General features: G+C 58.5%; 1 protein-coding gene across 12 annotated transcripts in view; it reads right to left on the bottom strand.

Annotated features, from left to right (window-relative positions):
• Positions 1–12,435, bottom strand: part of CEP104 (centrosomal protein 104) — a 35,602-nt gene that overhangs the window by 14,526 nt on the left and 8,641 nt on the right. For 11 of the 12 annotated variants that reach the window (XR_005648561.1, XM_039842373.1, XM_039842372.1 and 8 more), the window contains 9 exons: positions 11,906–11,968; positions 11,577–11,653; positions 8,757–8,925; positions 8,039–8,194; positions 6,865–7,089; positions 4,920–5,117; positions 3,818–3,985; positions 3,025–3,198; positions 1,135–1,311 (listed from right to left, as the gene is read on the bottom strand). Coding sequence is in view for 11 of the 12 variants with exons in the window: in XM_039842373.1 (XP_039698307.1) it covers positions 1,135–1,311; positions 3,025–3,198; positions 3,818–3,985; positions 4,920–5,117; positions 6,865–7,089; positions 8,039–8,194; positions 8,757–8,925; positions 11,577–11,653; positions 11,906–11,968 (1,407 nt within the window). In the remaining variant the exon portion in view is untranslated. The remainder of the gene's footprint in view (positions 1–1,134; positions 1,312–3,024; positions 3,199–3,817; positions 3,986–4,919; positions 5,118–6,864; positions 7,090–8,038; positions 8,195–8,756; positions 8,926–11,576; positions 11,654–11,905; positions 11,969–12,435) is intronic. The other variant, XM_039842381.1, reaches the window with a different exon arrangement.

Below are 12,435 nucleotides of genomic sequence, written 5' to 3'. Positions count from 1 at the left end.
CATGGGGCGTCCATGAGGTGTCTGTGACGTGATCTGGGTAAGGGGGATAGTGGCTGGAGCCCGTGGTTAGTGGAGTGTGACAGGCCAGGGTCTGGACGCACCCGAAGGGAGCGCCCACAGCATCTGCTGATGGAGGTTTGGGACAGAGGAAGGGGGCAAAGCCGACTCCAAGGCCTGTCTGCACCGAAGGAAAGCACGTCAACGGACGGGGACTGCCGCTGTCATTTAAAATGGGACCGTGGGAGTGGGAGCAGGTGGGGGGGCCGGGGGCTTGGCCTGGACACCGGGAGCGCGCGTCCTGGCACCCACGGGAGACGTTGCGCACGAGGACGAGTCAGACGTGCAGGGGGCTGAGGCCGGGGCCGGGGCTTGAGCCTCCCGCGCCAGGTGCTGAGGTGCGGGTGAGAAAGCCCGCTGCGCCCCGGTGTGCAGCGGCACGTGGAGAAGTGTGGGCAGGGGCCTGGGCCGCAGCCTGCGGGCTCTGGAGCCCGGGCGGCATGCCAACGCGCACTGCTATGCGCACAGCTCACAGATGAAGCAGCCCGTACGCGGTCCCTGCAGACCGACGACATCAGGTCCACGGGTGTGTGCAATCCACAGAGGAGACAGGTGACGTTTACGTCACGCCACGCCGCCCAGGCCGACCCCCACAGGAACGCACACGACACCTGACGCGTGGGGGGGCCGGCCACACGGCGAGCGCGTTCCACACGCACGGCTGGCCAAGAACCTGACCGTGCCCACGCCGTCCGCCGCGCATCTCAAATCCTGAGGGCACATCTTGCTGGCAGGAAGTCTCTCTCCTGTAACTTCCGTGTTCTCGTCAGGTTGTCCAACGCACAAAAAATACACCTGATACTCCCGCACACGGCGGGTACCTCTTAGGGGTGTGCGGTCTGTATACTGTCTGACCGGCACGGACGAGGGTCTGTCCGCGTCGCGTACCAGCTCAGGGAACCGCAGACCGCCGGAGGCCTCACGTGCGCTCCTTCGTTGGGTGGGGCAATGTGGCTTCCCTGCAGCCCCTCATTCATTCACTCGACAAACACTGTGGCGACACCTCTCCAGGCACCATCTCAAGTTCTGAGGCCCGGTGGAGCATCGCACAAGGCGTGCCGTGTGCAATGCGCTTACCTTCATCACGTCATCCACAGTGAAGCCCGAGCCCTCGGTGCCCAGGTCTTTCAGCAGCCGGGCCAGGAGCTCCATCCGACTTGTGGCCAGGTGAATGGGAGCGTTCGCTTTTAATGGCTGGACCAAGTAAGAGGGAATCATTTGGAGAGACTTAACTTCCTTAAACAAGGCCATCTCCTGTAAAAACCAACATAACTCATTAATTTTTATGGGAAAATGCTAGAGGCAATTTAGTATAATCCTCAAGGTAAACGCTGAAGGAAAAACCGGGCAAGAAAAAAATAACGTTTCCTCAATTAATAAAGTAATTTAAAAAAATGACAGTGACAAATGGTAGTAAAATTACTGATCAGCGAGGTCACCTTTCTACTGAAGATAAAATAATGAGGAAAGACAAAAACCTGAAACGTGAGGAATAAAACCATCATCACCCAGAGATTAACGAAAGCTTTAGAGAAAACATGATTGAAAACTTAGGGTTCCTCTTCTCAGAATTTCTCGACCTCAGGAAAAACGTTTTCTATTTTCTGAAACTCTCAAGGAACTGCTTTTGGGGCATCGCTTTAGCGTTGATTAAATGCCAGCTCAGAGCGAAACGTGGGCGATGCTGCAGTCGACGAGATCATTCGTGGGCTCAGATGGAAAACATAAGTTCGTCCCATAGTTCACATCTCCAAACACACACCTCTCCACAGCCCGGGTTTGAAAAAGATCCGACACGTACAATGATGCATGACGATCACTGAGTTAGTCTGAGACAGAAAGGACAAAGCACTGAAGCATGAAAGTTCAACACAGAAAGACATCTGTCTTTCACAGGTCTGCAGGTCTCACTCCCTAAATAAACACCTCATTTACCAGCACGATTCACTTACGTTTGGGCCTATGAGTGACTACAAACACGAGAGAAAGAAGGTGAGCACTCGTCGTGGAAGTACAAGCAGGCAGCTCCCTAAATGACAGCCGTGTGAATTCAAAGGCAGCCCACTGGCTTGCTGGTGCCGGCCACAGTATTAACCCTGTGATCTCCCACTACGACCATCTCAAAGAGAGAGGAGATCGCAGCCCTTGCAAACTACTCAGAAATCAACTCGGCTTAAAAACAACGAAATGAAAATGTTTTCATTTTCAACACCTTTTGAAAGATGACATCTCCCCCCGGTTCCAAGCTACGTTAACAAAGAGTGTATCGTAGAACTAGAGGGCGGCTGGTTTTCACCTTACTGGTGTTACTGACTCATTTTCCCTGAAAACTCGTTTATGACACGGAACGGGAGCAATGAGTCTTCCTGGCGAAGTGACCCCTTCGAGAAATTCTGAAAGCTTTGGAATCCCTTTCAGGAAAGGTGTGACACTCATGACATTTTATGTAACATTGTAAGGAAATGGCGGGTTTTCTGAAGCCCAAACATGGGCCTTATGAGACCTCCCAGGCTAGATGAATTCATTAGCTACTTTAAAAGCAGCACGACACCTCCTCACACTGCTGGTGCAAGAGCGACACACTGCGCCCAGCACCGCCACACCCCGGCCCGGCGGACGCCCGCTCGTCCGATGAAAGAAAACATTCACACCAAGACGGTTACGCTGATTTCTTTTAGTTCTGATTTTCTATTCTGATTTAGTTTTCCACGTAATTCTATTATTTCAAAAATTAATAGCATGTGTTGAATCAGAGAAACACTAGAAAAACCCAATTCTACCTTTTAGTCAATGTTTACGTCTCAGACAAAACTGACCTTCTGGAGCACAAGTACAGGAACGACGCCCGAAGGATGAGCCGTCGCACTCGGGGCCCAGGCGGGACCCTGGCATGCGCCTGAACAAGGGCGGACCTCTGCAGGACCTGCTCGTTACCGACAGGTTCAGGTCTCACGGCGACTCTCATACCTGAATAAAATTTGAAGCCACAACCCGGAGACGAGCAGAAGAGTCTCCCGTTCTGGTGAGCAACACGGGGATCGTTCTTTCCACGCAGTGCATTGTCTCGAGCTTGCCCAGTTTGTGTTTAGGAATATATTGTGTGATCACCATTTTCAACAACTTTAAAGAAGCCTGAAAGACCTAAGAAAAAGGTGATGAAAGCAGATGAGCTACTCTAATTGAATCCCGCTCACGGTAAACACGAGACTCACCACTAGTAATAAACAGGACCGTCCAACTGAGAGTTACACGCTGTCTGCGGGGCCGGAAACGGGAAACTGAAAACTGGTTTCTAAACACAGCGCTATGCTCTCAGTGCGTGGTGTCACTGCACTTGGCACTGCCCGCGATCTAGCGGCCCTGCTCAGCTGCACGAGCTCCGGGGGGGACCACGGGCAGGGATGTCACTGCGATGTTCATTCTCAAGACCCGTGCAGGTCGGGGAAACTCAGTGGGAACTCTCAAGTTCCTTGTTTCATGAGAAACGAACGTGAACTGCTCGCTTAGGAGTCGCACTGCACTAGCCTCTGTGATCGCTGGCGCTGGAGCACAGACAAGGCGTGTTCGAGACCGGGAGGGGGACGATGAGGGGCGGCACACAGGCTCTTTGTGGTTGCCTTTCCGGAGCCTTAATCCCCAGCGACACCGCTGGGCTGGCAGACAGCGATGCCACGACCGGGCGGCCTCTCGGGCTGCCGTGACCTCCTGGGGAACATCGGGGCATCCCACTGCACGTGCCGGGACATGGGACGGGGCTCACCGGGGTCACGATGTCTCTGATGGCGCGTCGGATGAGGAAGACGGCCGCCCGCAGCAGGCCCCGCAGGTCTTCCTTCGGGGTCCCCACAGGCGCCTCCATCAGCCGCTTGTGCAAGGCGAGCAGGGCGGCCTCCCGGTGCGACCACGTCCTGGAGTAGGCCCCTGCGACCTGCCACAGCCGGCCCCGTGCTCAGCGCGGGCGGGCCCGCAACACCGTGACACCCCGCCACCCCGCACTGCGCCTCCGTTCCTGACAGCGGGAGCTCCGCGGGGCCGATGTGTGCACTCAGAGGAATACGGTCTCTCACACGGGAAAGTTAAGACTGTTTGGAAGACAGAATGTGTCCCCAGCTCCACCATGAGCGGTACTTTCAAGCTGGGAATCAGGGGATCCGCCGGGCCCCGGGACAGAAGGGAGCTGAGCTCCGTGAACACCCAGGGGGGTGAGACGCCCACTGAGATGAACACGCACTCAGGGGACCTTAAGTTCCAGCTTATGTTTCTGCTGCTCCACGTGGTCAGTAATCATCGAGGGACCTTTCAGTTGGACCACAAGGACAAAAGGAAGTCAACTGAGTCACCAACACAGCCTGGGGCTCTCCCCGCCTCTGTCACAGCAGGGGGAGACCTGGGGGGTGCCGAGAGCGGGAGGCTGCAGCCAGCGCCCCATTACCCCGTCACTGTGCACGGAGGCGGAAGTGGACAGCGGGGAGGCGGAGGGGAACACACTGGCTCTCTGGGAGCTTGGGCGGGAGGGGACGTCTATGGGTGGGAGGAGACGTCTGCGGGCCCCTGGACCTCCCGGAAGACGGACAAGCCGGCCCAACTCAAGGGCCAAAATGGCAAAGCGGAAGCTGTCCTACTCGGGTGCATCACGAGAAGACAGGGTTCTCTGGAAGAGGTGAAGCGGGGAACATGGAAGACAGTCGGAAGGCGGGGCGGCTGCATGTGACACGAGTGACTCCGCAGAGAGGCCAAAGGGAGTCTACAGGGCTGGGCGGGGCCCTGGGGACAGGACACCATGGATGCCGCCACCCACAGGATGGCTGGACTCAGCCACGCACCACGCGCGTCACCTCCCACACACATGCTGCTTCCTTTACCAGCGTCTCTCCCAGCACGTCCACGGCCGCGCTGGCTTCCCTCAGGGCCTTCTCGGTCAGCGGCTCCGGCTCGCCCGCAGCGCCCCCTCTGGGCGCCTCGCTGACCACCGCATCGCTCTTCTCTGGCTCCAGGGCTGCGACCCCCGGCGGCTTGTGGACAGCAGGGAGAGGCCGCTCGTCGTAGGGCAGGGCCTCCAGCTGCAGGGGGTAGAGGAAGGGCGGCTGGTGGCAGAGCCCCTGGGCGGACCCACCCACACACACCGTCTACACTGCAGGCTTACTGCTCTGGACTTACCGGGTCCGAACACAGGTACTTTGCTAAATACCAGTATCATCAGATCAGAATAACTTATACAATAGGAGATAACTAAACACTCAGGCCAGGGTTTCCAGCCCTTTCTGAACTCATTATAGGCCCCGAAAGTGACGTAGCTGCCGCCTGTCACTCCTTACTGCTCGCAATTTCAGTTCAGCTGACGAGTGGGCGACTATAGTAAAAGCTATTACGTTTTCTTCTGACAAGACCTCTGTTGTTTTCTTAGTTTACGACTTAGAAGCAAGTGTTGAGCCTGAGTTTAAACTGTCCAGTACTCACTGTCCCCACTAACACAGCCCCAGCTAAGGTCCTCTGCGGCCTTCTCCGCAGAGGCAGTGGTCTGTCCCGTGCCCCGTTCCCTCAGCTGACGCCGACCGCACGGACCGTGCCAGGCCCTCGTGCCCCAGCAGAGCGCGGGGCAGGTGGACCCCGCCCTCATGGCTGGCACTCCGTGGGACACAGAGACACAGGAGCAGTAAACACATAGCCAGCTTTCGGGTGACCGGGTGGAAAGAGTGGTTCCTGCGTCGTCTCAGAGGTCAGTGCCACGGTGACGCTGGACAGACGAGGATCACCGTTTATTCACACTTAACACTTGCTGGGACGACTAGAGATTGAGTGCGTGTCCCACGTGAGATTAAGTTTCTCACGATGTAACGTTTGCTCATAGTTGTAAAACAAGACCGATACTAAAAGAGGAGAAACTAGAATGTTTTTAAAGTGAAGTATTGATTATAACTTCTAACCATCAGGTCACAAACGAGACGTCACCGGCGACGTGGCGGTGACGCGCGGAGGCGTGCCGTGGGGTGGCCGTGGCAGCAGTGGTCCTCTCTCGCTTGCTCAGGCCTCTGGCTGCAGCAGGCATGTGCCTGTGTCCACCGGGCGTCCTGCCTTCCGCCCCACGGCTCACTGGGCGCACGGCCGCGCGTCAGCAGAAACTGCGTTGTGACTGAGGCCGAGCTAATTAGCGTTAACTCGGGGACTTTTGCTTAGAATGGGATGTGTTCTCCCCTCAGACCTGAAGCGGAGGGCCATGTGACAGCTGCCAGTCCCAGGGTGACTCGGGACCACGACGAACGGGGTTAAAAGATAGGCAGAAACCGAGCTTCCGACGACATCAGACCAGCCCTGAGGCCCACGTGGACTTGAGTTTCCAGTCACACAGCCAGTAAACCCCGGTGGGAGCCGGGCTCCTTGCTGCTCACCACGCAGGCGGCCCTACCGGGCACGGCAGCCACACGGCCGGTACTGAGGTGCTCTGAGGTGATGTCACGTCAGACACGTAACCACCCTCCGAGCAGATGTCTGCATGTCTATATGTGTGGGGAGCAGAGGCTCAGGGAGATCTGCGTGGCCCAGACCACCGGCGGATGGGGGCCGGAGCGCGTGGGGGCCTGGCACGTCAGGCTGCGGACAGGGCCCGCAGGAGGCGTGACTGCGTGCCGGTCACTTACGCCACCACGTCCTGGCTTCGACATTTACCTGCCTCTCCCGGAAGGCAAGACAGGAAGGGGTTTGTCTGTTCTGAACCTGAATACACCCCTCGCCTGGGATAGCAGCCAGCACTATGCGCCCCCCTGCAGATGTGCTAATAAAACGCACAAGACCCGAAACCGAGCCACCTACGCGGGTCCTGAGTCGCGGGTGCGGGGCGGGCGGGGACTGGTCTGCGGTGCGGTGCTGCGGAGAAGCGTCTGGAGGCTGCGCCGAGAGCTGGTCCGGGAGGAAAGGCTCTGCAGGCCGGTTCTCCGTCACTCTGTCCCCCTGCGGTGGGGAGCGCGCTGGCTGCTGGTGACGGGGACTGCCAGAACGAATGAGGGGCTGGAGAGGCAGAGCAAGAGGCCGTCGCATCTGCAGAAGAAAGGGACACTCACTCCCAATGCCACGGCCGCAGCAGACCCACCCGCCTCACGGCCCTGTGGGCCGGTGCGTGGGCAGGTAGACTGGCCATCGCACCACGGTCCCGCAGTCACTCCACGTCCCCTCGCCTGCATCTGCAGGTCACTGCGTGGACTGCACAGCGACACAGACAGGCTAGTGTCAGCGAGCACTTGTGCAGCAGGCACTGCAGCGGGGAGGCGCACCCGTGCGGCCGGGCCCGGGACCCGTGAGCAACACCCGGCACTGCTGTCACGCCCGCAGAAGCAGGGCGCCGTGTCACCGCAGCATCACTGCGAGCGAGGGCGCTGGGCTAAAGGCGCGTTAGACAGAGCATCTCATTTAATCCTCACCATTCTTACCCTCCTGGTAAACGGGCAAGGGAAACTGAGGCACCGAGTGGCTAAGGAATTAGTCTGAGGCCACAGAGCCAGGGGGGCGGGGCATGGACCTGGACTCTGGCAGTCAGCTCCAGAGTCCACACGCTCAGCCACGCCGCCTGTGGCCCTGGGCCTGGCCGTTGGCCTGTAACGTGGGAGTATGCCACCTGCCCAGTGGGGAATGACGACGGAGGCCACACGCCCCGTGAAGCGCGTTCTCCACCAGCCACTGCCACCGGGGGTATCTCCCTCCGCTCTCCCCGGGGCACGTCCTTGTCACAGGCGAGGAACTGTGACTCTGGGGACAGCAGCCGAACAGAGACCTCCCCCGTGCCCGACTTCCTGCCCTGTACCGTGAGTCCGGCAGGAGCACGGCAGGGCCAGCGCTCCCTGACGCGGGCGCGCGGGGCTGCAGCTGGCGAGCGGGACTGGGACCCAAGCTGGGCGAGGTCGTACGGCCCCCATGCCCCCAGCTCTGTGAGCACGCCCAGTGCTCATGGGCTCCGGGCCCCCCACCTGCAGCCGGGGGCCCGCGCACCCACCAGCTCGGCGTCCAGCAGGCTGTGCAGCTGCAGCTGCTCGTACACCCTGCTGCGGAACTGCGCCATCTGCTGCTGCTTCTCCTTGGCCAGGTCGTAGTCCTCCTCCTCCGCGGCCCGGCGCTTCTCCACCTCGTACCTGCCGAGCCGCTCGCCGACCTGGGGCACAGCAGCGCAGCGTTTGTTTCCCACAGGGCCAACCCGCCCAAGGGCGAAGGTAAGGGCGAAGGTGACGCCTGAGCGACAGGGAGACGGCCGCCTGTGCGTCACCCTGGGGGACGGCGCAGGAGGCGGAGGGCGGGCCACACTCCCTGCAAAGCGCACGCTGCTTGCTGAGGTCGCGGCAACGTTTAAAACTTCTCTGGTGTCTGGTGTGCTGTTATCGTTCTGACGGCAACGTGGCGCCTGGAGGTGACGTCTGAAGGGAGGCTGAGGAGGCTGCGCCACGAGCTCACTCAGGCGCTCACAGGCCACGACTGCTTGCTTAGCTCTCTGACCCCACGCCGAGCTCCAAGACTCCCAATAACCCGCTCCCTTAACGAGACTAACAGGCCTGCCACGGATGGGGGGCGGCGGGCGACGATCTAGCACAGGCCGGCCGCGGGGAGAGGGGTGATGGGGGCAGCCTGAGGATCTGGCGTGGGCCGGCCGTGGGGAGAGGGGCGGCAGGGGCGGCGTGAGGATCTGGCGCGGGCCGCAGAGGCCGCCCCCGCGGCAGTACCTTCTGCAGGTCGGCGATGGCCTGCTTCAGCTTCTTGGCGTAGTCGTAGTGCTCCTCCTGCACGGCCTCCCGCTTCCTCTCATCCAATCTGCGTATGATCTGAGCGACTTCGGGGTCCTGGTACATGTCAAAAGCCAAGTCATCCAGTGGAGAGATGTAGTCGGATTTCCTGAAAGAGAAACACGGACGTTTCAGAGGTATCCCTGTCTACGTGGGGCTACCGTGCTGGACAGCGACAGCCGGATGCCGGCTGAGGCCATGTGGCTCGTCAGTGCGAGCGGGTGCCCAACTCCACAGCTGTGCCCCCGAGCCCTGTCTCACCGCGCGTAGGGGTCACGGCCACATGCACTCGTTCAGTCACTGCACACCTACTCGGAGCGCAGACTGTGCCAGGTGCTGTGCTGGGCACAGGGGACATGACGTGTATGCGAATCACTTGTAGATGGGGAAAAACAGACCCCAAACCAATGGCAACTGAGCCTCACCCCAAAGAGTGCGCTTTGGCGGGCCAAGGGGAGTCTAGGCGTTCACACCTGTGCCACGGAAACTGCGACACAAACACTAAAGATTCGCTTCTACTAAACTATACCCCAAAGTGTCAAACACTGTCATGCAGCACCGAGTCTGCAGGTAACCAGAGAAAGCGTTCCGGGAATAAATGACCCTTTAGGTACCGGGCCGGGCCCCGGCTGATTAAGCCTCACCCCGTCCTCCCCTTCGAGGTCTACGGCAGCCCTGGCGCTCCTCTGGGCCCAGCATCAGGACGGGACACCGGCCTAGCTACGCAGCAAGGTGTTAACGGGGCAGGATTTGGCATCGCCCTACCTGCTCCACCAGCTCCTGGGAGGGAGGGAGCCACGTGGTAGCTCAACGTGGATGTCTTTATTCAGAGTTAGGTTTTAATTACACTGTTATTTGCCATGAGAAGTCGCTTGGTAAACTTGTACACTAACAAACTCAAACAGGACATGGGGCCACGTCACCTTTCCAATGACCAGCACTCCCACACACCACCACGCACGCACTACCCCTCTGAATGCAGGCAGTTGGCCCCAAGCAGCGACACCAGCCGCGGTGGCCAGGGCAGCTTGGGCAGCCTCGAATGATATCCCTCTGTCTCCACGATGACTACACAGTGACGTGTCCTCCAGATGACTACACAGTGACGTGTCCTACTGCACCTACGAGACCTACAAGATCACCTTTTACCAAAATGCAGACCACACTCAAGTCCAAGTCACTTTGCCCTGAAGTCCCAGAGATGAAAACAAAGTCTTCATTTCACTGTGAAAGTCCCACAGAGAAAAGTGACGTCACGGGATATCCGCATCAGGACCCCAGGTGATCGCCCGACACAGCAGGTCTCCCCACTTTCCACAGGCCGCCCTCGCGGGAACTGCGGGATGCCACGTCCAGCACCACATGGCCTTGGCACTCACAGCCTCTCGGGGACGCCCCTGCTTCCGGGAGCCCCGTGCGATGGGGCGGGACAGGCAGCCTGCAGTCGGCCACCCCCTGGCCCACCGCACAGAGAACTGACTCTGACAGCAATGGACACAACCTAAACGACCTTCACCGGAGACACCGAGCTGTCGGTGCGCTTGGCTGTCCCTGCCCCACAGCAGGGCGGCGGTGCCGTCACAGTGACACACTGTCAGAAGTGGGTGAGCACCTCTGCTCAGCGCTTGTCCCCAAAGCGTCCGACCCCCCACCCCCACCGCCGGAGGTGAGCAGGCGGCTGACCCTCCAGGGGGCACAGGCAGGGCCTAGGTGGGGGTGGGGGTGGGGCGCTGGTGCAGGTGAGGCAAATGGCTTTTCTCACAAGTTCTGATGATGGACATTGCCCGTCCCCTCAGGCCAAGGGGCACTCCCAAAGGGCAGGCCTGCAGGGACAGGGGACGGGGCCTCGGCTGGGAGCCAGGCGCACCGTCCGCGGGCACGTCGGCGTGGCCGGCCCCTGAGCGAGCGCAGAGTCTCGGTCTGCACTGCGCAAGCCGGGAGCGGTGGAGGCAGAGGCCACAGCATCAGGCCTGCGACTCTGACTCCACGCAGCGGGAGTGGAGTGCGTTGGAGGCTGCGGGCCCGCCCGGGCCTCTGCTGACACCGCAGCGTCCTACCTTTCCCCTCTTTGGGAAGCGAAGGTCAGAGAAGGGGGCTGGGCATCATCCTGACCCCTCTCAGACCGGCACCTCCGCAGCGGGGTCCTCCTGCTTTAATGACAGTGGGCAGGTGCTGAGGGTGCTCTCCATCCCACAGAGGTGCCCCAGGGACACAGGGTGCCAAGGGCCATGCGAACTTAACTCCTTAGCTTGCCCCTCCCTGCCCACCGAGCCCCCGAACGTGGCCGTGGCAGGAGGCAGGGGACGGAGGCACATGGAGAGGGATCGGTCAGCACTGTGCACGCAAATGAACAGGGCACGGAGTTCTCGCTACCTTACAGTTTTAAAGAAGACGTGAAATAAAGTCTCTAGTAGCTGACAATGTGGGTCAGTTAATACCTTTAGTTATTACTTGTGCACGTGCCTGTGCGGATAACTATCAAGGGATGGCTGGGGAGATCTCTTCCAAACGCATTTCAGGAACTTTCTAGTAACACCTGCATGCTCAAGAAATGAAGTCGCCTCTGAAGAACAACAAATGAAGACGTGCTGAACAAAACAGTGACCTTAATCTCGGAGCGTATCTAAGACAGCCTCACCCCTGGCTGACCGCGCTAAGCTGCCTGCGGAGGCCCTGGGATTAGGCGCCCTTCGAGGTGACACGCGCTTCCGCGAATCTGAGGAGCCACAGGAGTCGAATGCCTCAGGGTGGGGCTCCTACCCGGTGCAGGTCCCTTCCAGCGCGGGGTCCTCTGAGTTGTGCCCTATATAATGGTCGATCAGCTTCTTTCTAGAGGCCTTTGGGAACAAAAAGGTCTGCTCAGTCTCTGAGAGGCAATGGCAAGCAGCCTTAGGGGGAGACGTCTTGGTATAAAGATGTTGGCAGCGTCGATGACCCTAGTCTTTTGGAGGGATGGCCTCAATTCGTGAGTAAAACAAAGCCCATTTTACAACGATTTTTAAGATGATACTTTTTTTGTGACAAAAATAAAGGCCCCCTCCCACCAGAAATAAATTCTCTTCTTTAGGAGTGAAACTTTCCAAACTTACAATATTGCTTTCATCACTGAAATCTGCAGGGTCTCCAATGATGTTTATCGCAACCAAAGCAACCTAAGGAAAAGCAAATCGACAGAAATTAAGGATAAGATGCGGGCAATACGTAACGCCCTTACAACGAACTGCTGGCCCATCATCAAATGGGATGTGGTACGTCAAAATGCATTAACTGTAAAATGTCATGCTAACGTACAGAATTATTAAGTGTGGTTATTACAAATGATGTGTTAATATTCTAATGCTGAACCAAGTGGCTGTTTTAACGTTTAAAGGACCAGAAAACAATAATAGCTAAAAACTGGTCATTTTAACACAGTCTCACAATGACCCATCTGCTTGAGTTAGCTACGGGGTCACACCTACACGGTCTTGGCAACTCAGACAACGAAATGAAACCCTAAATTCGCACGCCTGGTCTAAGTCAGTCTTCTCGCCTGAGCCCGCCCCCCTCCACCCCGCTGCTCCCAGAATCGCTGTGGCTGAACCACGACGGAACCGGAACCAGTGTCCTTGGTGAGCAC

Source organism: Pteropus medius, unplaced genomic scaffold (assembly GCF_902729225.1).
Source record: "Pteropus medius unplaced genomic scaffold, Ma_sr-lr_union100, whole genome shotgun sequence".
In the NCBI taxonomy this organism is placed as follows: Eukaryota; Metazoa; Chordata; class Mammalia; order Chiroptera; family Pteropodidae; genus Pteropus; species Pteropus medius.
This window is presented reverse-complemented; position numbering and strand designations above follow the sequence as displayed.